This window comes from Protopterus annectens, chromosome 1.part1 (assembly GCF_019279795.1).
Source record: "Protopterus annectens isolate FY-2018-M chromosome 1.part1, PAN1.0, whole genome shotgun sequence".
Classification (NCBI taxonomy): domain Eukaryota; kingdom Metazoa; phylum Chordata; order Ceratodontiformes; family Protopteridae; genus Protopterus; species Protopterus annectens.
This window is the reverse complement of record NC_056726.1, coordinates 1,745,657,239-1,745,685,083: the sequence shown is the minus strand read 5'-3', so window position 1 is coordinate 1,745,685,083 and position 27,845 is coordinate 1,745,657,239. Positions and strand designations below refer to the sequence as shown.

The following is a 27,845-nucleotide window of genomic DNA, read 5'->3' as shown; positions in this document are numbered from 1 at the left end:
CAGCTTTAACAGTCTAGGAGTCTGACTCTGATGTTTCTGAATATGAAGGCATGCCTTTGTCTGCTTATTTGGATTGAGATGCAGAGGAAATACATTCCCTCTGCTTCTCCTCCAGAGGATTTTTCTTTTGGTGAAACCCTGCATACTTTGAGAGCATTTCCACTGGGAATGCCAAGACTATCCTCAGTCCAAAAAAGAGACTCGGAGAAGTTTTAGATTTGCCACAACATAGACCTTGAGCAATACCCCCAGTTCTGGATATTGTGGATGATGTCTTTATGGAGTCCAGTCTAACTCCCAATGCTATACCCCCTGCTCCTAGGAAACCAGACAGGTACTACAGAGTTCCTGACTCTCAAATTTCTTTTCAAAAATCCTACTGCTGACCCAGAGGACATCTCCGTGGGGCCTAAAGGTATGAAAGCAACTACAGCTGATAATCCACCCCTTCGGACAGGGATACTAGAGCTTTAGACAGATGGGGTAAAAAAAGTATACACCTCTGCAAGTCTAGCCATTAGGGCATTGAATTGCCAGTTTCACATGCTGAAGTACCAGCAACATGTTATGGAACTTGAGCAAAAATTAGCTACCTTTACAGACTGTGCAGAAAATAAAGAATTATAAGAGCTTATGCATTCTGCAAGCCAAGTCTGCAAGCAAAATTTGCAATGTGGCTTTGACGCCCTAGAAGCATCTTGCAGGGCAGCAGTCACTGATTCTGTACTGAGAAGGCATGCTTGACTTAAGGAGCATACCTTACCAGACCATGTCAAATCAAAATTACTAGACGCTTTTTTGAACACAGACAGTGTCTGGCACCAAAGCAAAAGAGTTTCTTAAAAAGATGGAAGAAAAAGTGAAATCTATGCAGACAGTCAAAGATTACTTGCAAGTACAGCTTCCTAGATTCAGTAGGCATTGCCCCTTGAAGCATTGGTCCTTTCCAGCCCCCTCAAGGCCATCCCAAACTAGACTCAGGGGAAACAGACCCCCCCCTAGACTACAGTCTCAGGGTATGCAGAGATCTAAGCAATGGAGTGCCTCCACTTCAAAAACAGGGAGTGCTAAGCCACCCCCTTGCGTAAAGAATTCACAATGACTTCTCAACTCCACTCCTCACCTCTGCCCAAGTGCTTTTGCCCCTAGGAGGAAAACTTGTCCAGTATGCAAAAAACTGAACTTCCATCACCAAAGACCGATGGGTCCTCAACATTGTATCCCAGGGATACAGATTTTACTTCCACTCACTGCCATCCACAAAAGGGTTCCCCAGAACTTCCTCCAAACTAGTAGGCAGAGGCACAAAACCAAGTTCAATTCCTGTTCTCCATAAGGGGATTTCAACCTGTTCCTGCAGAGCAGATAGGTCAAGGGTTCTATTCCAGACTTTTCGTGGTACCCGGAAAGGAGGGCACTTGGCACCCAATCCTAGATCTTTCCATTCTAAATACCTTCCTGGTGGTACCAAAATTCAAAATGCTCACCTTTCAGCAGCTTCTTCCAGTGCTGGCCAAAGATGCCTTGTTAGGCTTCTTTTAGGTCTAGGGTGGCTATTTGCACATCCCTGTCAGGGACTCATGCAGGAAATACTACGCTTCAGGGCAGGATCTATGCATCATCAGTTCTCTGCACTACCCTTTGGCTTATCCACTGCTTAGAGTATTCACAAAATGCCTGGCTCCAGCCATTGCCTACTGCAGACAGAGAAAAATTCAAATTTACCCATACATGGACAACTGCCTGATTCAGGCAGAGAGTCAGGAAATGCTGTTGCAGCACCTGACATTTGTAAACAACCTTCTAACCTCCCTGGGGTACACTATCAATGAAAGAAATCAAAACTAGTTCCCTGTCAAAAAATTGTATTCCTGGGAGCAAGCTTGGACACTGCATCCCAGATGGCATTTCTTACTACAGAAAAACAAGCCCATCTGACAGGCTATTTCACTCAAATGGCCACCAGAACCCAGCTCTCCACAAGGAAGATCGTGCAGGCCCCTAGAGTTCAAGGCCTCTTGCATCTTTACTAATTCAATATGCCAGACTGCATATGAGGAAAATTCAATGGTACTTAAAAAGCCTTTGGTGCCAACTTTCTCAGGACCTGGAAACTGTCATTCCTATCATAACTTGTCTAAGGACAGAGTTTCTTTGGTGGGCCGCAGCCATGCAACCACAACAAGGGACTTAACCTTTACTCAACCCCATGCCACCCAGACCCTAACCATAGACACGTCAGACTTGGGGGCACACTTGGACGACAAGTGCATTCAAGGCCACTGGAGCCCACTGGTGCCACCCTGGCACCTAACCCAGAGCCCATCCCTCCTCACTTAGCAGGGGTGACAGATCTTGCATCCACAACTGCCAACCCTAAATCTTGCAGCCTGGCTCATTCTTTGAATCCCCCCCCCCCCCCCCCCCCCGTGACCAACCAAGAAAGCAGGTGCTGGACATAATTCTTGAAGCCAGAAGACCCAGTACAAGGAAATCCTATGCTGATAAGTGGAAAAGGTATTGCTCCTGGATTCGGTTAAAGGAGAGGAGACAGCACTGCCCTCCCTACCTCTAATCCTGGATTACCTAGCAGATCTACTCCACAGAGGCCTTTCCTTCTCCATTAAGATCCATGCCTCTGCCAGTTTGGCTCATTACAACACTGAGCCACCTCTCTTCTCTAACCCTGTCATCAAACAGTTCCTGAGAGGGGCAAACAACTTAAGACCACCAAGGAGAGCACCCACCCCTGCTCGGGACCTTACCTTTGTACTGGAAAAGCTCACGCTTACCCCCCTTTGAGCCTGCAGCATCAGTAGAGTTAAAATTCCTCTCTGGGAAAACAGCTTTGCTTCTGGCCATCACTTCAGCTAGAAGAATGTCTGAGCTATAAGCACTTATGGCTGTGGAACTCTACATTATTTTTCATGCAGACAGGGTCTCCCTCAGGACTAATCCTTCCTTTTATGCCTAAAGTGGTGTCCAGTGTGGCTCAATCTATCCATTTGCCAACCTTCTTCCCTAATCCTCAAAATAAAGGGGAAAGGATCCTGCACTCCTTGGACATGCACACACAGCACAGATTCTACCTGGATAGGAGTAAGCCCTTCAGGAAATCTGACCAGTTACTACTCAGATGTTAAGTTGTCAATCTCGCCTTCATTCTTGCTGGATGGGTTCGGAGCCGATCCTCGGCTCCGACTCGGCACTTTCTAAGCTCGAGAGCTAATTTTACCAGCTTGAGGCAACCCTATATCCCATGATGCAAGGCGGAGACTACCCAGATCTCGTTTGCCGCTTCGCTAACGAGGTGCCTTTTTTTACCAGCTCCAGGTAAGTTACTAAATATAAGACTTTAGTCTACCCCCTTTAAATTTTCATATCTATAGTTTTTTGTTAACCTTAACGCTTACTTTAACCCTATTCCCATTAGTGTTCCCTTTGTTTTCGAGTGATTTATCCCCTTTCCCTAGCTAGCCTTGGGCCTTCCCCTTCCTAAATTTTTTCCTGTCAGGGATTGTTTGTCTCTGACTGTGTTGATGTCCTTCAAGGATGCATCTGCAGTCCTTACAAATGGGTTGTCCTGTCGTCAGGCAGCCCTTCGGTCGGCCGGATTCCAAAGTCTGGGTCTGGCCTCGGCTGGTGTCGCACTTCACCCGACGTCATCACTGCAGGTCTTCGGGTATAAAGGCATCAGCCGACGCCATTTTCCTCAGTCTTTCTTGCTGCGTGGCGCCCGGAGCAGAAGCTGTTCGCAAGTGCCGGTCGGTCAGATCCAGAGATTACTACTACCGAATACTACTTCGAAGACTTCTAAAAGCTAAGTACCCTGTTGGGGACTCTTTCTTGCCTCAGCCGATGTCAGAAAAAGTGAATAACTGTTTAACTTGTGGGAAACAAATACCTCATAAAGATTTCCACTCTTACTGCTTACCTTGTTTAGGCCCAGACCACGATGTAGCAGCTTGTTTAGCCTGTGCTTCCTTCAACCGACGAACGCTTAGGCGTCGGTCGGAGTTTGCTGAACAGTTTTTCGGCTCAGATTTTGCGTACATTATGCCGTCGGATCCTCCGACTACTCAGATTGTTAAACGCAAAGAAAAGGACCGACACTGCGGTCCGCGGTTTCGCGAAACCACGGTTAAGCAAACCGCGAGTGTCTGTTTCGGCGAAACCGAGCAAACGGGTCAATCTTCAGCGAATCCATGACTACTACCGAGGCCCCTTCTACCCTAGTTGAATCGGTCTCTGAAGTTTTGCCTACTACTGTGATTTCTCAAGAATTATCGGACACCATCCCTTTGGATGTCTCTACCCCAGCACTTGGTGCTGCTAGGCCTCCTGCAGCCATGTCTATAAAGGCCTTTGCCAGGGCTAAAGCAGCCAAAACTGCTAAGTCTGTGCCTGTTAAGCCCCCCTCTCACAGGCCCAGTTCCAGTTCCCAAATGCTTACTCTGGCAGAGGATCTCATCTCTTTAATAAGGGGATCCCAATCTCACCCAGACAGGGCCTCTCAACCTCCAGAAAAGAGACCTAGAGCAGAGCCCCCTGAGCCAGTGTCCTCAGATGACACTTCTAATGATACAGACAATACAGACCATCCAGAGGCTCCTTTTTCTACTTATGAAGATTCCGATGCTGAAGAATCGATTCCTTCTGCCTCTCCACCAGAGGAATTTTCCTTTGGGGAAACCTTACATGCCATGAGAGAGCAATTCCAATGGCAGGGACAAGACTTCTCAGATTCAAGAAAAAGGCTTAGGACCTTTTTACACTTACCGCAACATAGGCCTTTAGCTATACCTCCAGTCCTTCCTGCTGTGGATGATGCATTTAATGATGCTTGCACTGCTCCTGATACTTTACCTCCAGCCCCTGCTAAGCCCGATAGGTTTTACAGGGTCCCGGACACTCATCACCACTTATACAAGGCTCCTTTTGCAGATCCTGAGACTATCTCCCAGGGGCCTAAGGCAGTAGCTTCGACCTCAGCGAAAAACCCTCTCCCTTCTGAAAGGGAATCCAGGTCCTTAGAGATGGGGTAAAAGTATACACCTCTGCTACTCTCTCAGCTAGAGCTTTGAACTGTCAGTTTCATATGATCCAATACCAAGAGGTTATGCTTGATCAGTTAACTAAGAAACTGTCCTCTGATGATTCCTTAGATAAGAAATATGTTTTAGAAATGGTGAATAACATTCAGCAGGTTAGTAACCATTCTTTAAAATGTGGCTATAATGCACTGGAGGCTTCATTTAGACCAGCCATGACTGGCACAGTTATAAGAAGGCATGCATGGTTGAAAGAACAGGTCTTGCCGGATCATGTTAAAGCAAAGCTATTAGATGCTCCTATGGATAAGGTCAGTCTATTTGGTTCTCCTGCCCAACAGGTAATGAAGAAAATGGAAGAGAAGGCAAAATCTGTACAAACAGTTAAAGATTTCTTACAGGTTCAGCCCCCAAGGTTTAGCAGGAACTGGCCTTCCAAAAATTGGTCCTTTCCAGACTCCTCTAAAACGCAGAGAGGCAGGAATAGGCGTTCAAGAGGCAGAAATCAATCCAGAGGAGGTGCCTACAGGGGACGCCAGTGGCAAGGCAATAACCAACGAGGCACAGATACAACCACTACCACTGCAACAGGACAATCACAGTGACTTGGCTCTGACACGCCTACCAGGGAACAAATAGCAGCACCCTTAGGCGGAAAGTTAGCCTTATTTTCAAAAAACTGGCACTATATCACAAGAGACAAGTGGATTTTGCAAACTGTAGACCAAGGCTACAGGTTTCATTTCCACACTTTACCAGTAAAAAGAGGAATGCCAAACCTACCACCAAATCAAGACAGAAGCTCTAAAACAAATAGCTCAATTAACAAAGATGAGAGCTGTGGAAAGGGTACCACCTACAGAACAGGGCAAGGGATTTTACTCCAGACTCTTCCTAGTACCAAGAAAAGAGAAGTTGGAGACCTATTCTCGACCTGTCCGCTTTAAACACATTCATCATTGTTCCAAAATTCAAAATGCTGACCCTACAGCAACTTCTTCCCATGCTGGGCAAGGAGTATTGGCTGGTAACTCTAGATCTCAAGGAGGCATACCTGCACGTCCCCATACGACCAAATTGCAGAAGATACCTCAGATTTCTTGCAGGATCAGAGCATTATCAATTCTCAGCATTGCCCTTTGGCTTATCTACTGCGCCCAGAGTGTTCACGAAATGCCTGGCATCAGTAATCGCTCACTGCAGGCTTCAGGGAATCCAAATTTATCCATACCTGGGCGACTGCCTGATACAAGCGGACAACAAAAACAAGCTGACACAAGACTTACAAAGAGTCATTTGCTTACTACAAGCCCTGGGATACACAGTCAATTTAAAAAAGTCAAGACTGATACCATCCCAAACAAGAACATTCTTGGGTGCAGAATTGGACACAGTAAAACAGATGGCATTCCTAACTGCAGAAAAACAAGAACAACTTCCTCTTTACTTCTTGGCATTAACAAAGCAGAACAAACTAACAGCAAGGAAAGTACTGCAGGCCTTGGGCTTCATGGCATCCTGCATAATCCTGGTCCCCCATACCAGACTGCATATGAGAAAGCTACAGTGGTACCTAAAGAATTTATGGTCTCAACACAGGCACAGCTTAGAAACCAAAATACCACTAATCCCATGCCTGAAACAAGAGTTCCTATGGTGGGCTCAGGCATGCCAGTCAAACCCAGGTTTGTCCTTCCACAGCATTCAACCAAGCCAAACCATCACAACGGACGCCTCAGACCTCGGTTGGGGGGCCCACATGCTGGACAAGTGCATTCAAGGCTTATGGACTACAGATCAGCTGCGCCTGCACATAAATCAAAAAGAAATGCTGGCAGTAAAACTAGCAATCCAGAATTTCAGACCATTCCTCAAAGAAGGCCAATTGATGATAAGGACAGACAACACCACAGTCATGTGGTACATCAACAAACAGGGAGGCACTCATTCATACCCCCTATGCCGAATGGCTCTGGACCTATGGAATATGGCTCTGAGTTACAACATTCAGTTACAGGCAATATTTGTACCCGGAAAAGAAAACATCCTAGCAGACATGTTAAGCAGAACTACCTCGGATGCTCACGAATGGATGCTACACCCGGACATCTTCAAGGACATCACAAAGAAATGGGGAATGCCACAAATAGACCTATTCGCATCCCCACTCAATCACCAGCTCAAGAAATTCTGCACAAGGACATACCACCCACTTGCTTGGAAGGTGGACTCTCTATCCTTCAGTTGGAAAGGCCTGACAGCATATGCATTTCCACCTCTTCCTTTGATGCACAAGGTACTACTGAAAATCAGAGGAACGTCCAAGGATAATTCTGATAGCTCCAAATTGGCCAAGACAACATTGGTATTCATTACTGAGGAGCATGTCTCGGGGGGAAACGTGGACACTACCCCTGATTCCTTTGATGTTAACTCAGAGCGACTACAACATCCTGCATCCAAACCTGAAAACTCTGCAACTGACTGCCTGGAACATTACATAAGAGCAACTAACCCAGATTTATCCCAAAGGGTTAAAGACATTATCCTTGAGGCCCGCAGACCTTCAACAAGAAGGAACTATGCAGGAAAATGGAAAAGGTTTGTCATTTGGAGTACTGAAAGAGGGAAAGATGTGTCAAAGGTAGATATTGCCAACATCCTGGAGTATTTGGCAGAGCTTCTCCATACAGGCCTGTCCTATTCCTCCATCAAGATACATGCATCAGCTATTTCTGCAGAATACAGCTTGATCCCCTGTCTTCTCACATCCTCTACTCAGGCAGTTTCTGAGAGGAATTAAGAATGTAAAACCTCCTAGGAAACCACCATTACCAGCATGGGACTTGAACTTTGTGCTAGAAAAATTGACACTCCCTCCATTCGAACCAGCAGCAACAGCAGATCTTCAACACCTATCCTGGAAAACTGCTTTCCTACTGGCAATTACTTCAGCAAGAAGGGTTTCGGAACTACAGGCTTTAATGGCAGTACAACCCTTCCTAATCTTCCATCAAGATAGTGTCCATGAGAACTAATCCTACATTTATGCCTAAGGTGGTATCCAGAGTGTCTCTAAACCAGGCAATCCACCTACCTACCTTCTTTCCCAATCCACAGAACAGGGGGGAAAGACTGCTGCATACCTTGGATGTACATAGACAGTTGCGCTACTACCTGGACAGAACCAAGGGCAATAGAAAAACTGACCAGCTTCTAGTAGCATATGCAACAGGAAGGGAAGGAAAAGCAATTTCCAAACAGACAGTCTCCAAGTGGATAGGAAATTGCATACGATTCTGTTACTCCTACCATGGAAAGCAAATTCCACAGAACATAAGGCCTCATTCTACAAGGGCTACAGCCACTACCACAGCTTTCTTACGAGTGGCTACCAAGGACATTATAGAGGCTGCTACTTGGACCTCCGTGCATACATTTGCCAAGCATTATAACTTAACTCTATACTCTAGATCCCGAGCAGGGTTTGCCACTGCTGTTTTGCAAGGGATCCTAACTACACCATAATTTCTTCTTCCTCCTCCCCTAGTTTGGCTATGGTATTCTACCCATTTGTAAGGACTGCAGATGCATCCTTGAAGGACATAGTACAGTTTTGTACCTACCATAAATGTAGATGTCCGAACAGGATAGCATCTGCAGTCAGGATTACCCACCCTCCTTCCACTCTGTGGTACTCCTAGGGTATTTGCCCACCTAATAGCTAGCTGGGGGGGGATTTCTTATGGTGTATTTGTTTGTATATATGTACATACATACTTATTTTTTCTGTTTGCCTTCTACTTTTTTGGAAACCTTGGCATTTATCCAAAGATTTAGCTATCCAAGAGGGCAACTGGCATCTGGGGCAAGAAACACTGAGAAAAATGGCGTCGGCTGATGCCTTTATACTCGAAGACCTGCAGTGATGACGTCGGGTGAAGTGCGACACCAGCCGAGGCCAGACCCAGACTTTGGAATCCGGCCGACCGAAGGGCTGCCTGACGACAGGACAACCCATTTGTAAGGACTGCAGATGCTATCCTGTTCGGACATCTACATTTATGGTAGGTACAAAACTGTACTTTATCCCTGTTTAGTTTAAATTGTTGGATTTGGTGTTTTTTGTGTGCGTGTGTTAGTGTTTTTCACAACTTGTGTTTCCTCGACACAGTTATGTCGAAGGACACGAAGGTCTCAGGCTTCAAGAAGTGTGACTCGTTCTGTCAGAAGATGTCTGACAGACTGTCACACTTCTTGTGTTTACTGCCTGGGACCTCTGCACCTGCAGGACTCTTGTGCTATCTGTCATGCCTTCAGCCCAAGAGACTTGCAGGAGCGCAGAAATAAATTGATGTTAAGGGGCTTATTAAAGCCTGAGAGCTCCCCGACTAAGTCGGCGCCGGGGAAGCCCTCGAAACCTATTAAGCCTTCGGCTGAAAGTTCCAAGCCGTCGGCTTCTGGTTTATCTTCACCAGGGTCGAGATCGGCTCTGGCCGGAGCCGATCCTTCCACCATAGCAGTCACAGTATCGGCTCCATCCGGTGCCGATACTGCCCAATCTAGACATTCAGTGTCTGCTCCGGCTGGAGCCGACGTATCCTCGGCTCCGTTGGCTCCATCGATCTCTAAAAAGTGATCTCGATCCCCCTCATTAGAGTCGATACGTTTGGCTTCGAGATCACTCCTGCTCTCGGAGCGGAGCCATCGGAGCCGTTCTTCTCGGTCATCCAGGCTGTCTGATCACGACCTCGAGAGAGTGGTGAGTAGACTATTAGTCTCAGGCATTGGCCCAAATACTCCATAGCCAGTCTCAACAGAAGGTAGCTATTTCACATCCACCAAACATTCCTCCTTCGACTCTCTTACAGAGCTCGGAGCCAGAGCTTCTTACAACCATCACCGTTGTAGCTTCGGAGCCGATAACCACCCCTTTCGGCTCTGTCGTCCTCTGCTCAGATTTCCTCCTTGAGGCCTTCATTGGAGGGATCCGGGAGTCTGGTGTCTCTCATCGGCTCCGATGGGGCGAGTGGCATCGGACCCTTGTCCGACCCTGTTCTCCCTCTTGGGGCTTCGGCGATGGTGAGCTCAGCCCCATCTGCCTCGGAGCCTTCCCTCTCAGTGAAGCCTGGAGTTCCTATCTCTTCGGAGCGGGAACTTTCTGGTCTCTCTGACGGGGGAGCCTTCGAGGTGGAGGAGGAGTGTACTAGCCCCTGGGCTTAGTCAACGGACAGTTCCATCAGCTCCTCCCACTACAGTGCCTGCTGACGTCTCTTCCCACTCTCTTGCTCCCGGACCCAGAGATCCAACGCCTCAGGTTTCCCCATTGGGAATATCTTCCTCTTCCGAGGCTTCTCCGGATCCGTCAGGTGAACCTTTGAGTAAGAGGACATGTAAGAGGAAACATCTAGACTCCCCTGAGTCTATTACATCTGATACTGACCTGTATGAGTTGGAGGGATCCCCAAGGTCCTCCTCTGAGGATGTCTCTTTCTCAGACATCCTTGAACTCCTTAAGCAGAGGGGGAACTGGCCCTCCCTTAATCCTTCCGAGGACGAGTCAGTATACCTGGAGGCATTTGGATCTCGACCCTCCACCTCCTGGGTGTCTCCGCCTTTCGACCCTCTTATGGAGGTAGTGGCTCGGAAGGCGTGGATAGCTCCGGATTCGGTGGAACCTATTCCTAGGAGGCCTTCAAAATTCATTACGGCCCCACCAGATAGACAATATTTGACAAAAGGTGTCCCAGTTGATGCCATGGTGGTGGCTGCTGCCACCAAGAAGGAACTAGCTGATCCTTCAGTACCTGTCCATCCTCCTAACAAGGATTCTAGGACTATGGACAGGTACGGCAAGCGGATTTTTTCTTCAGTGACTTTTGCCATGAGATCGCTGAACTACTTGTGCCACGTCACCCGCCTTCAAAGAGATGTTCTTAGAGTTGGGAGAAGTTTTACAGGGTCCATCAGCTGCTGGGTCTCAGGATAAGATTAGCTCACAGCTAGGAATCCTTAACTCCATTGTTAACTCCTCTATGTGGCTCATTTCTTATGCAGCCGATGGAGCGAGTAGGGCCGCAGGCACAGGAGTGGCTTTAAGGCGTCAGTCCTGGATGCGACTTTGTAATTTTGCAGACCCCTTCAAGGCGTCCTTCACAAACTCCCCTTTTGATGGTTCGACCTTGTTCGGACCTCAAGTGAAAGACACTTTGACTAGATGCGAACAAGATGGCAAGACTTTCTGCCGTAGGAGTCCGTTTCTCCACCCCTTCAAGACCTTACCCCAAAGGACAGAAGGGAGGGAAAATGTGGTTCCGCAAATCTCAAGGAGTCACGCCTGACGCACGAAGTCAGTTTACCCCCAGAGGCAGAGGGGGTAACAATAATAGACGCCGCCTTAGGGGCAGAGGGAGTCCGCAGAATCAGGGTAGCAGAGAGCCTCTTTCTGACCAACCCTTTCAGCATCCCTGAGATGTTGCCCGATTGTCCACCTTCGGAGGCAGTCGGGGGAAAATTATCGCTGTACCCAATAGCCTGGCTTTCCCTTTCTCAAGACAAATGGGTACAGTCGATTATATCCGAGGGTTACAAAATTCCCTTTATTCAAACCCCAATTCAGCAAAAGGGAACCCTTCCAGACGTTCCACCCGGTCTAAGGGAACTAGCAGTACTAGAAATATCAAAACTGCTAGTAAAAAGAGCCATCCAGCCAGTCACAGCGGACCAAATAGGATCCGGAATCTACTCAAGGTTCTTTTTAGTTCCAAAAAAGATAGGGGACTGGAGACCAATATTAGATCTGAGCAAACTAAACAAGTTTGTAAAGAAATCAAGATTCCGGATGGTCACGCTTCAGTCCATTCTACCCTTTCTGGGCAAGGACAATTGGATGTGCTCGATAGATCTTCAGGATGAGTACTATCACATAAAAATTTACAGACGCTCCAGAAGATTTCTCTGCTTTCGGCTGGGGACCAGTCACTACCAATTCAGAGCTCTGCCCTTTGGACTCACTACAGCCCCCAAAGTGTTCACCAAATGTATGGCAGTGGTTACGGCTCACCTGAGACATCAAGGATTCCAGGTGTTTCCGTATCTAGACGACTGGCTCCTCACTGCCAACCACCAGGCATCAACTTCTCCAAGCCAGAGATTACACCATTCACATTTGCAGAGGGCTAGGGATTTCTATAAATTTCGAAAAATCTGCCTTGTCGCCTTGTCAGTCTATTAATTTTATAGGCGCAAAATTGGACACCGTACAACTTTCAGTAAAATTAACAGACCAAAGGATCTTGGACATTCAAAGACACGTCCAGGTGATTCTTCTCAGCAACAGAATTCAGGCCAGATTTGCTCTGAAAGTATTGGGTCTTATGGCGGCCTCCATAACAACAACTTCCCATGCGTCACAAGATCATAGTAACTCCAACTTGCAAAAGGCATCTGACCTGGTGGATATCGTCCCCTCAAGTCCATCAGGGCAGACCTTTTGTTCCTCCTGCCCCGGTTGCCACGGTTACATCGGAAGCCTCCCTGATCGGGTGGGGGGGGGCATTATCAGAGCAGAATGGTCCATGGCACTTCGCAACCTTTCGAATACCATCTGCACATAAATGTCCTGGAGATGAGAGCGGTGCTTTTAACGTTGCAAGCCCTCAATGACTCTCTTCCCCTGGGAACTATTGCAATCCAAACGGACAATATGTTCATAGTGTGGTATATCAACAAACAGGGCGGAACCAAGTCCTATCCACTGTGTCGAGAGGCTCTCAGACTTTGGCAATGGGCAATCTCTTCTCAGCGGTTTCTGATAGCAATGCATATCCCCGGGAAATCCAACATCATAGTGGACAGATTGAGCAAAGCTATTCTCATGCCTCACGAGTGGTGTCTCAAACAATCTGTGACGGAAGAGATTTTTCAGAAGTGGGGCCTTCCTTGCTGCGACCTTTTCGCTACACCTCAAAACAGCAAATGCCCAGACTTCTCTCTCTTCCCCCTTCCAGGCCATCCCCCCAGAGACGCTCTAACCCAAGATTGGCCCCGGGGACTTCTTTATGCCTTCCCCCCTTTCCGCTGATACCTCACTTAATTCAGAAAGCAACCGCCTTGAGAGCCAAGTTGATTCTCATTGCCCCTTATTGGCCTCGACAGATATGGTTTCCGTTCCTACATCGTTATCTCTTGGTACAGCCATGGCATCTGGACCCGGTTCCAGATCTTCTGACCCACCAGTCGGGGCAACTGCACCAATCCATACCTTCTCTCAACCTCACTGCTTGGTTGCTCCACTTCCATCCTTAGCCAGGCTTCCTATGATTTCTAATCCCGTCCGGGATATCATAGTAGCTTCCCTAAAATCTTCTACCAGAAAGATTTACACTAGTAAATGGCGACGTTTCTCTTTCTGGGCAAAAGCTAGGAACATAGATCCCTATACTGCTCCGATTCATTCGGTCTTGGACTTCCTAGCTGAGATTTTTCATTCAGGATCCTCTTCTTCCACAGGGAAAGTTCAACTGGCAGCCATTTCGAATTTTCATATAGGCCTTTTGGACCACAACATTGTCACATAAACTTTGCAAGGCATTCCTTCGAGGTATCTTTTTACTTAAACCTCCGATTAGAGACCCCCCACCACAGTGGGATCTAAATTTAATTTTAACATCCTTGATTCTTCCCCCTTTTGAACCTGCAGCTGCCTGTTCTTTGAAATTTCTTTCTTGGAAGACACTTTTTCTAGTCGCCATTACTTCTGCCAGGAGAGTATCTGAGCTTCATGCTCTCTGCATTCGTCCTCCCTATTTAATATTCCACAAAGATAGGGTATCTCTAAGGACTAATCCGTCTTTCTTACCAAAAGTGGCATCGCAGACCTAAATCAATCCATTGATCTTCCAGTGTTTTTCGAATTATTCTGATAGAGCGGAACAAAAGTTACATTGTCTTGATGTTCACCGCCAGCTCAGATATTATCTGGACAAAACTAAACTTTTTAGGAAATCTGATCAACTGTTTCTATCCTGTGCAGAGAACAGGAAAGGCCTTCCAGTTTCCAAGGTGATTTTATCTAGATGGCTGTCTTATGTGATCACTTACATTTATCAGCTCAGAGGCAAAGAGTTGATTTCTAAGCCAAAAGCCCATTCTACCAGAGCTCTAGCTACATCAACAGCTTTTCAAGCTAGACTTCCAATAGACACTATTTGTGCAGCAGCCACATGGGCCTCTCCTCATACCTTTGTTTCACATTACAAATTAGACTTGGCCTCCAGAGACGGAGCGAATTTTGGTTCCACCGTTCTCAAGAGTCTGTTCCATTGAGCCACCCAGGATAGAGGTGCTAGGGACGCGGTCCCATCCATCAAGAATGAAGGCGAGATTGACAACTTAACATTTAGAAGTTATGTACCTACCATAACGTTCCATGTTAGTTGTCTTCTCTCGCCTTCTTTCTTGCGTCCCGCCCTCCATCCCCCTAGCCTGGTCAGACCGAGAAGATTATGCATCTTCTATTAAGAGGTTTTATTCTTTTTTCTAGCTGTTCAGCTTCTAGTGTCACTAGATTAGGTTGATCCTTTCTAGAGGATTATGATGTTATTTAGTATTGTTACTTTTTCTTCCTCCTCTACAGTTGGAAGAAAATATTACTATTTCTTTAGCTACCAAACGAGATCTGGGTAGTCTCCGCCTTGCATCATGGGATATAGGGTTGCCTCGAGCTGGGAAAATTAGCTCTCGAGCTTAGCAAGTGCCGAGTCGGAGCCGAGGATCGGCTCCGAACCCATCCAGCAAGAAAGAAGGCGGGAGAAGACAACTAACATGGAACGTTATGGTAGGTACGCAACTTCTAATTTTGCACCAGGGGCTGAGGGAAAGGCCATTTCAAAACGGACAATTTCCAAATGGATAGCACACTATACATTTCTGCTACAAACACCATGGGAAACCAACCCCTCAGGGGGTCAGAACACATTCCACTAGGGCAATCTGCTACAGCATTCCTCAGGGGAGTCCGTGCCAGGTACATTCTGGAAGCTTCTACTTGGAGTTCTGTGCACACATTCACCAAGCATTACCACCTGCCTATCTTTTCCAAATCCAGGGCGGGTTTTGCAACAGCAGTCCTGCAGGGCATACTAGCCAGCCTAAATTCTTCTTGACTGCCTCCACCATTTCTTTAGCTTTGGGAATCAACCCAAGTGTGATAACTGCAACAGTGAAAAAAAGAACCTAGTACATTTGTGTACACTTACCGTAAATATAGATGTGAGAATGTATTCACTGTTGCAGTCCTGGTTTCCCTCCCTCCAGCCCCCTTCTCTCTCTCTTCTCTGTGTATATTACTCTCCCTTTACAGGGGTATTGGCATTTACTTTTTACTGGTGGTGAGTTTCCCACCATAGCTTAGCTCCCTATTGGGGGGCTCCTGATGTTTGGGGCAAGAAAAACTGATGTGGCATCGGCTGCCTGTTTTTATACCCCTGACGTCAGTCCTGGAGTGACAGCAACCAACGCCGAAATACTAAGTCTCTGGTATTAATGCCGACTGAGGCCTACATGCAGGCAGATAACCCAAGTGTGATGACTGCAACGGTGAATACTCTCGAACATCTGCATTTATGGTAAGTGTACACAACTGTACTACCTGTCTCATCCTGCTCCTCCTGACTAATTCTTCAAGCTTTAGGTTCCATGGCAGTGGCCATAGTTTAGTCCCTTTAGCACACTACTTGACCATGTTCTGCTGTAGACTCTAGCTGTTCAGTGGTCTTTTCTTCAACAGTCCCTGTTGTGAAGACTGGTAGAGATAGTTGAAGGCTGCCAGCCTAGTCAAATAGATTTGGTACATAATTCTATCATTTGTAAATACTGTGAAATGCTGAACCTTAAAACAATGTGGTAACATTGCTCTCTGCTGTAAAGAAAGCTAAGTCAAGCATTTCTTGTTGGTCCTTTGAAATTAAAATGACTTTGTTTGTTCCTTTGAAGTTAGAATTTGGAGTAGAGTCTGGAGTAAGCATCCTGCCTATTGTTTTAAGGCTAAAGTTAATAACCAGAATTCACATGTGGAATGTCCCTTATTGCTCTAAGTGTAAAAGAATGTACATGCAGTTTCTGTCAGCCTGAGAACACCAGGAAAGTGTAAAAGATGATGTAATGTTTTATCAGAACTGCAGTTTCAATTTAAACAGTGAGAACCACAGATTAAGCATTTTTGTCTCGATATCCAACTCACAGCACTGCCTTATGCTCTCTCTATGGAAGTAGTATATTAGAGCTGTGTTTTCTCCTAGAAGTAGCAAGGAATTATAAAGATTAGACAGTTTCTGTGATGTCAGGACTGTACTACTGATTTATTTAAGTATTTCTGTGTGATCTCTGAACTCTCAAGTAGCACTGACTGTGTAGTAGAAAGTATTGTCTTGTGGTTTTAATTATTTATTATTAAATATTTTAAAACCTTTTAACTATAGCTGGTTTGTGTAGAGATAAGTTGAGCTCTAGAGTACATTTCTTATTTAGTTTATTTTACAAAGCCACTCTAAGTCTTGACTGATTAGTCACACTTACCAATTGGATAATAATATTGCAAAGTAATAATTGGACACCCTTTTAAGGGCCTTTGGGTAGCTGATAATATTAGCTGGGTGGTGGCAGTAATTACTACTGTATAGTTTGGGTAAAAGAGGCACAGCTGGAGAACCTGTGCCAGCCTTCCCCAGGAGTGTCTGTGTGGTTGTATAAACTTAGTGTGTGTGTCAGCTACTTGGGCAGGGATGCGAAGCACTGGTTGGACAGTGAGGGTGCTGGAGATATTAGCTTGCCCAGCTAGGCTGAGATCTGGACCCTGTAGTTGTGTCAGTGGGGAGTCTTATTGGGGACCTGGAGAGCAGGGGGAGCGACCAGCCCCAGACTGACTGATCTCTGTGTGCTCTTAAGGGAAATTGCACTTTACTGTGTGTATTTGTTATCCTTTCCTCATATATGAGATGCCCTCTCGTGTTAGTGATGAAGATTGAGGCTCATTGATTGCTGGGCCAGGGCACTGGCATGTCACCTGTTTTCAGTCAAATTTACTCTAGTGTGCAAATGCCATATTTACTGTTGGGTCCAGTCAAATTAAATTTACAGTGAGTCGACCTTTCATTCTTCTCCACCATTGACCACAGTGACCACTGACGCCTCCTAGTTGGGGTGGGGGGATTCTTTAAGGAAGGATGGTCCAAGGCATGTGGTCCCCCAAAGACACCAATGTGCATATTAATGTTCTGGAGATGAAAATAGTCATTTTAGCACTGCAGGCATTCCAAGATGCTCTTCCTCTAGGGACTATTGCGAGTCAAACTGACATGTCGTTGTGGTACATCAACAGACAAAGGGAACTTGATCTTACCCCTTTGCCTAGAAGCTGTGAGGGTGTGGCAATTGGCATTCTCCTCCACCCGCTTTCTGGTAGCAACACACATTCCGGGGCAAACCAGTGTACTAGTGGATAAACTCAGCAGGCTCATTCTGAAACCTTGTGAGTGGTGTCTCAATCAGCCAGTGGTGGAGAAAGTTTTTCATTGTTGGGGGCCAACCATGGTGCGATCTCTCTGCATCTCCCCATGACAACAAATGCAACAGTTACTTTGCTCTGATCCCCCTTCAGGGGCAGTTGTTGAGATGCTCTAGTCTCTTTGGCCCTCCAGTCTTCTTTGTCTATCCCCAGTACCTTTGATACTAAAATCCTTACAGAAAGCTGGTCTGTTAAAGGGTTCTGTCATCATCATTGCTCCTTTTTGGCCTTTTCTAGATGTGGTTTCCCTTCCTTTGGTCTCATCTCCATCATCTTCCCTGGATACTGGATCCAAGTACAGACTTCCTGTCACATCCATCTGGGACGAATCATCCCAATATCCCAGCCCTCAGACTAACTGCATAGTTTCACCCGTTCCATTAATAGCCGGATAGCCCAGGCTTTCTTCCCTAGTATCTGCCATATTATTATCTGCAAAAAGACTCCAACAAAAAGATTTGTGTAAATGAGAAGTTTTCATTTTGGGCTCTGAAAAACAACATTGACCTTTTCACTGTCCCTGTCTCTGCTGTACTAGACTTTCTAGGTTCTCTTAAAGAATGTGCTAGGTTTTCCATGATCAAAGTACAATTGGCAGCCATGTCAAACTTTCATTCAGGGGGCAAAAAGTACTGTTTTGCCCGCTTCCAAGTTATGCAAGGTTTTCATAAAAGGCGACTTCCTACTTAGACCTACAGTAAAGGACCCATCACCTTCCTGGGATTTAATAGTGTTGATGCAAAGTTAGACTCAAAAACCATTTTAAGTTGTTTTTTGCTAAAGGTTCAAAGTATTTATCTTGGGAAAAAGTCCTTTTTAGTAGCTATTACTTCCTTTAAAAGGATTTCTGAACTCCAGGCTCTTTCATCTAAGACTCCTTACATGGGTTACTTTACAAATTGAGCCCTTCTTTCTTACCTAAAGTGGCTTTTGAGTTTAATATTAACTAAACCATTCATTTACCAGTCTTTCTAAAATTTTCAAACAAAGGAAGAATACATGCTACATCTTCTGGATATCTATAGACAATTGCATTTCTGCTTACACAAAGCAAAAGACTTCAGGAAAATAGACCAGCTGTTCCTCTCCTTTTCACCAAGTTGGCTAGATTCTCCAGTTTCCAAAGGTGTATTAGCCAAATGGCTTACCAGCTGCATTTCCTTGGTGTATTCCCAAAAGGGTCCTCTACCAAGAACGCTTAGGGCACATTCAGCTAGATCCATGGCCACCATCTGCTTTTTGGTCAAGACCTTCTAGCAATAATATTTATGCAGCAGCCACATAGTCCAATGCTCATACCTATGTTACTCATTACAAATTATTTAATTTCAAGTAGTTGAGCTGTGCCTTTGGTTCAGTGGTTCTCTGGAATATCCTTCTATGATGGCCATCCAAGTTTTACATAGCTGGGGACTCTGCCCCATTTGTTGAAGAAGAATGAAAAGTTATTTACTCACCATAAATAGGCATATGTGTTCTCCATTTTCATTCTTCAGCTTCCCTTTCCCCTTTTCTGTCTTCTGGAGTGACCCGATTTTTTTTGAGCCTGTAGTTCCGGGTTTGAGCCCTGTTCTAATATTTTTTTTTCTATCTTGATACTTAGTGAATGCTTTTTGGCAGCAAACTCAATCTGAGGTATTGGGGATGAACTTAGGACATTATGGGTAGAAGGAGGAGCTGAAGAGTCAGATCCAAAGTCTGTAGTATGCGACAGAGTCCAATCCTTGGATCCTAGTTATAGTGAGCACATAACTTTTAATTCTGTGGGTATGCAAAAGATCCATCAGAGCGAGATCCAAGGATACCTTTTATGCCAGACAGAGCACATACCAAAGGGGCGTTATATTATGGATCTGATGAGAGCTGAATACAGTGGCATAATGACCTCACTGGACCTAGATGCCATGCCTTCACTTACAAATTCAGCGATATAGAATTACTTTTTTACTACATTAGACACATGTTGGTCGAAGGACAGGTTACAGTGTACATGCATCCCCAAATCCCAGACTACTCTTAATGGTGTTTTATCGATTTTCCCAGAGTGTTTGACTTTCCAAAGGTAGTATTATGCATTTCCTTACAGTGTTTTAAGCCATGTCTTCAGCAGCAGTCATTTGTTTGCGTTACTTTCGTGTAAGAATGAAGTATCTTGAAGGGTTTCTTTGAATTTGCAATCTGTAAACTTGTTCAGCCAGAGGCCGTTGATGTTGGCTTGGACATAAGAGGAGTAAATGCCAAAGGGAAGCAGACCCAGGACAGAGGGTCTCTACTAGTGACTGGTCTTTTCCTGGAAGTAGTTTCTGTGAGCCTGATTTCCTTTATCTCTGAATTGGGTAGTTATCTGGTGTGTTGCATAGGGGGTTTATGCCTAATTCTGTGATTTTGTTTAAAATGCCCTAGTGAGGTATTGTATCAGATGCCTTATCAATTCTTTAGTCCTTTTCATTAAAACGTATTTTCCTAAATGTGTTTGTTTTTCTGCTCAAGACTAAGTTGCAGTTCCACCACATGTAATAAAAATAATGAGTTTCTGTAGCAGTGTTAATAACCATATACATTTTGAGTGTGAGTTTGTATGTTTACAATCCTTGCTAGTACTTCTATCTTTTATGCAGGTAACATTGAGTCAAGGAACATTTCCATCTTTGCTGAGAAAGAATGTAGCATGGTTGCTCAGTGGAGGGAAGAGCTTGTAGATGCTAAGAAAACCTCCCAAGTGCATTTCTGACTGTTGGATTTTTTTATGAAGCAGAGAACCACATTTTAGAATGTTTCTGTGAAGTACCTCTTCAGCAAGTGGAGAGGCTGATTCCAGCATTTGCTTTACAAATGTCTCCATTGCATACATTTGTGCTATGGTCATTTAAGTGGGTAATTCAAGCAGTTTCATGTTTATTTGTCTAGAATTAACTTATTCCTTCTGAGTTTTTCATTTTGAAGAGGAAAATGCATAGTGGATGGATGAGCCTCTCCTTCCGAGTACTGTCTGTAATGACCAGAAGGTGTAGAGGTTCTTAATTGCACATACAATGATGTAGGACAGTTTAGAAAGTTTAGTTGAACAACGATGATACCAACATTACTTGAAATCATATTCTGTACAGAAAAGCTCCTCAAACAGCTGTACTTAAAGTAGTGTGTGAGGCAGTATTTTCTTTAATAGACTCTGATGTCGAAGGCATCCAGATTGCCTTAATGTATGATAAGTCTTGAAGTGATTTGCATTATTTTAAATATGAAGGAATGCTTTTATCTGCAAAAGTTGTAACAAAATCTGCAGGCTTATTGGTACTAACCTAGACTAGATATCTGAAACCCTGGAGTTGGATGAAGGTCTTGGGGATCCCATGGTTTGTTGAGAAATTACTGTACAAGACTGCCTTTGGACCTGAGAGTTTGAATCTTGGTCTAAAAAATTACCTACCACATTGTGAAGACTAGGCATGAAGTATATGACCATGTATCTTGTGTGAAGAGCATGTGTGAGGGAGTGCAACTCCAAGCATAGGCTTATCTTCACTGACATCATAACATGATGGCTGTAGAAGAGGATGTGGGGTGGGGAAAGTTGTGGCTGGAGAGAGAGAAAAAGTAGGAGGTAGGTTGTTTCCACTTGCATCCTAACAAGATCTCTGTTATGTGAGGTGTATTGTTGAAAGGGGGCACCCTTTAGTGCCCTATCTAGGGTCAAGAAAGTTGTATGAGTGTTATGGGATAAAGGCTCTGTGCTGTCTGAATAGCTAAAGTTCAGTGAGGGGTAATGGAACTATGTAGGGGGGTAGAGTGACTGTCTTGTGGTCCCAGTGGAATGGGCCTTGTAAGTTTATGGAAGGTAAGATAATGGCTTAAATATGCAGTGCCTTCTAGGATTTATTTAATTACCTTAAATGACTTTTTGTACTGTTCAGCACAAGCAAACGTAAAATTAGTGTGTTTTGTGTATTTTTTCTTTTTTTGGTTTGGTTCTGATCGCCCCATTTTCTTTACAGTTTTTGCCTCATTCTGGAGATCGTATCCTTATCACAGGGGCAGCTGATTCGAAGGTGCATGTTCATGATCTTTCAGTGAAAGAGACCATTCACATGTTTGGGGATCATACAAATAGAGTGAAACGTATTGCCACTGCACCATTGTGGCCTAACACATTCTGGAGTGCAGCAGAAGATGGTGTAATAAGGTACTGTTTAAGTGCTTTCTTTAAATGTATGAGTTTTAGCTTTTTTCTCGATTGTTGGCTACTGGCATTTAACCATACTTTGTCAAGCAGTGTCATCTACATGTTCCCACACACACCTGCTACCATGAGGTGGGACTGACCACTCCATGGCCCCTGTTTGTTTTTGTTGTTTACAATTTTTGTTGTGAGTATTTTGGCCAGCTTAGGACCAACATTTCTTTCCCTCTCCTGGATCGATGAGCTAATACAAATAACTCACTACCACACTATGACCCCATTACCACACTTCATGACTCCAGTATGCCAGCCCTTTACCTGAGCCGCTAGTTGAACTCGTACTTCACTCTTGTGTGTCACAGAGCTGGAGTAGTTTGGTTCCTTATTTCACTTCTTGCAGATGTTTATCGTGTTTCACTGTTGCAGTCATCACTGTAGGGTTCTTCCTGCCCGTAGGCAGTCCTCGGTCGGCCAGAATCCCAAAGTCTGGGTCTGACGTCAGCTGTTCAGTCATGGTCCCTGACGTCAGAGCGCCAGGAGTACAAAGCCGCCAGCCGACGCCATGTTCTCCAGTCTTTCTTGCCGTGCGGTGAAAGCAGTTCACAAGTGTTGGGTCGGCTGACACCTGATTTTTTTTTTTTCGTGCTTCAGTCCGAAGACTTACTACTTCTCAAAGCTAAGTACCCCGTTGGGGAAACTTTTTTCTTGCTCCAGTCCGATGTCAGAAAAAGTTAATAATTGCATTTCTTGTGGGAAGCAAATACCTCATAAGGATTTTCATTCTTACTGTATTCCTTGTTTAGGCCCTGACCACGACATAGCTAGTTGTCGGTTTTGTGCTAGATTTAACCAACGTACGATTAAGCGATGATACAATTTTGCTTTTCACTACTTTGGTAGGTGATTTAATTATAAAATTTTGTCTGACACGCTTCCGATTACCGCAGTTCACAAACGACGCAAGGATAATGACAGGCCTCCGAGGTCCAAATCAGACTACGTTTTACAAGCTAAGTTCGGCCGTTGTCAGTGAGGTGCTTTCGCAGCCCCTGACGTCGGCCATTTCAGAACCGATTGCCGGAACGGACTCCCACGAGGAGCCAGCTAGGCCTTTGAGCACTCCAGCTGCAGGACCTTCAGACAGTGCTCCCTCGGATGGGTCCGGAGCCGCTGTGCAGGCACCGGCTTCCGAGGGGGTTTTCAGGCCTACACAGCTTCTGATAAAGGCAAAGCCAAAGGCAAAGACCCCTTCTAAATCTAAGACACCATCCCAGGCCTCTTCTGATCCAGGACCCAAATCTCAGAAACAGCTACTTAAAATGGCGGAGTACTTACTAACCATGATTAGGGGTTCACATCCCCCTCCAGACAAAAGGCCAAGGCAATTCTGCTCTTCAGTTATTCCCACCCACCCTCCCTGTTTTTGTTTTGGTGTTAATCTTAGTGGCCTTGAAACTGCCCGCCCCTCAGCCTGCCTCTGGGCTCATCTCATTTGCTCACTCAACTGAGTGCAGTGAGATCATATTCTGATTTCAGGCACTCCTACTGTGTACAGAGAGAGCATCTGGGAAACAGACAAAAAAAATTAAGCTTATTTCCTGCTTTTCCTGTTAAGTGGTATAGACTATTTGTAGGCTTCTGAGCCCCCAAGCCCTTCTGTGTTTGAGGGAAGCCTTCTAGCTTGTTTTTTTTCTTATAACTAGCCAGTTTTCTAGTTTCAGCACTCAAATCTGTTTCTTTGATCTCAGCACTTGTTCAGATAAAAAAAAAAAAAAATTTCATCTGCTCTTACTGTACTTGTGTTTCTACCTACTTCATTTTACTTTTGCATCATCTTAAAAATACTCAGTTGTATTTATTACTGCTTGGTGTAACTCATTCTAAGCCTTTTGGTTTAAACACTTGGGCTTCGGACCAGTTGTTTTGCACTGAGAGGGTTTGTGGTCTGCACTGTTGTGGCAGAACAGGTAGCTTACATCCTTCTAGGTTGGGAACTGCTGATTGAGGGCTCAGTGTCTGTTATTCTAAAAGTGTATTAATTCTGGTTTAAGCACTTTGGCTTTCAGGCCAGTTATTTTACATTAAGAGGGTTCGTGGTCTGCACTCTTGTGGGAGGAGAGGCTGGACTCTGCCCTTCTGAGCTGGGAATTTCTGGTTAAAGGCTTATAGTGCATGCATATCTGAACTGCTTCTTACTGAAGTTGGTGCGCCTTGTTTGCTGTGGCATAGACTGGATTCGGGCCTGCTGGATCTAGCTTTGTTTGTGTAACTTGAGCACTAATCCAGACATTCTCTAAAGTATTCAATTGTATTTATTACTGCTTGGTTGTAACTTGATTAAAGTGTAGCTATCATTCTAAGTCTTTTGGATTAAGCACTTGGGCTTCAGACCAGTTGTTTTACATTAGGAAGGTTTGTGGCAAGCACTGTGGTGGCAGGACAGGTAGCTTTCATCCTTCTAAGTTGGGAACTGCTGATTGAGAGCCCAGTGTCCAAGTTTCTGGTTTAGGCAATTGGGCTTCAGGCCAGTTATTTTACATTAAGAAGGTTTGTGGTCTGCACTCTTGTGGGAGAAGAGGCTGGACTCTGCCCTTCTGAGCTGGGAATTTCTGGTTAAAGGTTTATAGTGCCTGAATATTTGAACTGTATCTTACTGAAATTGGTACACCTTGTTTGCTCTAGCATAGACTAGATACAGGCCTGCTGAATCTAGCTTTGTTTATATGCTTGTTGTTTGTTTGCTTGTTATTTCCCTGGAAGCTAATTCCACCTAATACGCGGCTTCTCAGCGCTTCTGTGGATCACTAGTGATATCTGGATTGCTTACTGTACTTATTTCCTTGTTTCACTTGAAAGAAAGTTACTGTTTGTCGTTTTTGCATTTAGTTACTTGTAACACATTGCACTCAAGTTACCTGGCACTTGCTCACTAAAGCAATTATACAAGTCAGCACTAAAAATTAAAAGCACTACACCCTCACTCCCCACTGGCCATTGTTTTCAATTATTAAGGAATTCCCAGTATTATTCTAGCATGTCCAAAGGTCAGTTGTCAATCTCCTCTCCGGTCCAGCTGGTGAATCTGGGAATCTTGAGGCAATGTTATAACTGCCTCATGTACACAGACAACCCTCTCCTCCTCCCACATAACACAAATACTTGCGAGAGATGCAGCTATTTAGCCAAACTGGAGGCTGAGCTCTCTCAACTCAGGACTGGCAAGACCAGACAGGAGGAGAAGGCAACTACACACACCACAAAACCAGCCTCACATAATGCTACCACACCACTGAATCAAACACATAAACACACAGACATACTCTGAGGCTCTGAGTAAAAATTTACCTAAACAGCAGAGGCCTCCAAAGCAGACACCCAAACAACTGCTACCTCAAGACACCCCACAAGCAACACATAAACCACAAAAGCAGTGTGCAAAGCAGTCACAGATCTTAAGGCCAAATACAACACCAAACATACTTGTCATAGGTGACTCCATAGTCAGACACACTGACGTCCCACTCACCAGGCTGAACAAGGAGAGGGTCACAGTAAGCTGCCTATCGGGCGCTAGAATCCGCCACCTAACACAAGCACTCGGGTCACTCCACGGCAAGTACAAATATGACACAGTCATTGTCCATGCTGGTGTGAACGACCTGAGACGTACCTCCCTGGACTACATGAAAAGAGACATAGAGGAGCTCTCTGATTATGTAGCCCAGGCAGGTATGACCCTGACCCTGAGCAGTATCCTTCCTTCACCAAGAATGATGCCACAATATAGAGACAAGATGATCAGCTTTAACAATTGGCTTAATGTCTGGTGTCATTCAAAGGGGATCCAGTGTCTGTCTGCCTGGGATGACATGCTTGACAAGCCACGCTGCTTCGCAAGGGACGGCTTGCACCTGTCACCCTGGGATTCCGGATATTGGCTAAGGCTCTTGCCACCCCATAGTGCCTTTTTAGGCAAGGCTCAAATTCTAAACTTACCACCCTAGAAAACAAAATGGGAAGAAACTGAGGGTAATGCTGCTCAATGCCAGAAGTCTAAATCTCAAAATGCACGCACTCGAGGCCCTTCTCAGTATGGAGAACATCGATGTCTGTGCTGTAACTGAAACCTGGTTCAAGGCTCCTGAGAGCACCCGGCAGTATTAGGTTTTACCTCATATCATGCGTTCCGGCCCCAAAACCCGGACCACACCACAAAAGGAGGGGGTGTATCCATATTCATAAAGGATACCCACACCTTCAGGTTGGTGGCAACGCCCGAAGCTTCGGTAACCATCCAGGTGCAACTAACCATAGGCAAAACTGCTCTACAAATTGTAGCATGCTACAGGCCACCCTCTCAAACTCAGGAACCCCACACAGCCTTCCTGAAGACACTGGAGGGTATAAATGTATCTCCAAACACCATCATATTGGGTGACTTCAACTACCTGAATATAGACTGGGAACATTACTCAAGCCCTAACTTTCTAGCCCAACGGTTCCTGGAGTTCATAAATTCAAATGCCATGGAACAGCTAGTCACTGTTCCCACGAGAGGAGAAAATGTACTAGATCTCATTATCACAAACATGGGGACAAAATGCTCCACACGAGAAGTATATCCCTCATTGGTGAGATCTGATCATAAACTAATCTCACTGGAAATCCACATCCGCCCCACCCCAAACAAAAAAGACCACAGTGAAGAACTTCTCTAAAGCAAACTTCACACTACTCAAGACTGGTGTGGTATCCTTCAAGGCCCCTGAGCCAGTGGAAACCACAACCCAAGCTGTGGAAGCCCTTACAAATGCCTTCTATGAACACCTCCAGGACTGCATGGATCAGGCAATCCCAAATAAAACCAAGACTCTTTCCACAAAGGGCAAACGTCCAGTCTGGTGGACCCCAGCCATTAACAAACTTTACAATAAGAGGAGAAAGCTATTACATGATAGAACAAAATCCGTAAAAGGGAAGTCACCCCTGATCATTATTAGTAAAAAAAATACGAGCACTCATAAAATCAACTAAGGCCAGTTTTGAGAGAAACATTGCCATGGATTCAAAGGACAGTCGTAAGGCCTTTTTCAGCTATGTTAGGAACCTGGGTGGAAACTCCCAGATATGCTCAGAATTAGTCCAAAATGGTACAAAAATCACTGAACCCACTGACATTGCCAACATACTGGCAGACAGGTTCATTGCAAACTTCACCCCCCTCTCCCCCCCTAAAGGAGTGATAACTATCCCAGCGGAGTGTAGCCTCCCAGACATCTCAAATGCGCAGGTGAAAGCTGCTCTCTCTAAAACTAAAAACACAGCATCAGTGGGACCGGATGGTGTCCCCGGCTGTGTGCTACACGAGCTAAATGAGGAATTAAACCCCCGCATAAGGCAGCTGTTCAATCTCAGCCTTACCACAGGATACGTGCCCAAGGAGTGGCGTACGGCAACTGTGGTCCCACTCCACAAAGGCGGTGCCTCTACGGACCCTGGTAATTACCGCCCCATAAGCTTAACAAGTCTAGTCTGCAAAGCTATGGAGAGGATCATAATGGAGCTCATAAACAAAGATATAGGGGACTTGCAGACATTGGACCCGACCCAGTTTGGCTTCGTCAAGGGAAGATCATGCCTTTTGAACTTGGTCGACTTCTTCGCAACAGTCACCAAGGCCATTGATGAGGGAAAGGCAGTCCATACAGCCTACCTTGACCTTGCAAAGGCTTTCGACACAATACCCCGCTCGGGTATTGTAGAAAAACTTACCAACTTAAATGTAAACCCATATGTCACAAGATGGGTTGCAAACTGGCTTAAGGACAGAACCCACAGGGTTAGAGTTGCTGGCGCTATGTCGGACTCAAAGCTGGTCACAAGTGGTGTCCCACAGGGCTTGGTCCTTGGCCCCCTATTGTTCGGCATCTACTTCTCAGAAGTACAGGCCAACATGGGAGGACTTTGGCTGACAAAGTTTGCAGACGACTGCAAACTGGGCGCCATAGTGGAAAGTGCATCGGACACGGATGTCCTTCAAAAGGGACTCACG

At 45.3% G+C, this 27,845-nt stretch overlaps 1 protein-coding gene across 1 annotated transcript in view; it reads left to right on the top strand.

The window, feature by feature from the left end:
- The window catches only part of WDTC1 (WD and tetratricopeptide repeats 1), a 2,674,659-nt gene that overhangs the window by 774,593 nt on the left and 1,872,221 nt on the right, over nucleotides 1-27,845 (top strand). Inside the window, 1 exon segment of the mRNA XM_044084279.1 lies at nucleotides 21,609-21,796. Coding sequence (XP_043940214.1) covers nucleotides 21,609-21,796 — 188 coding nt within the window.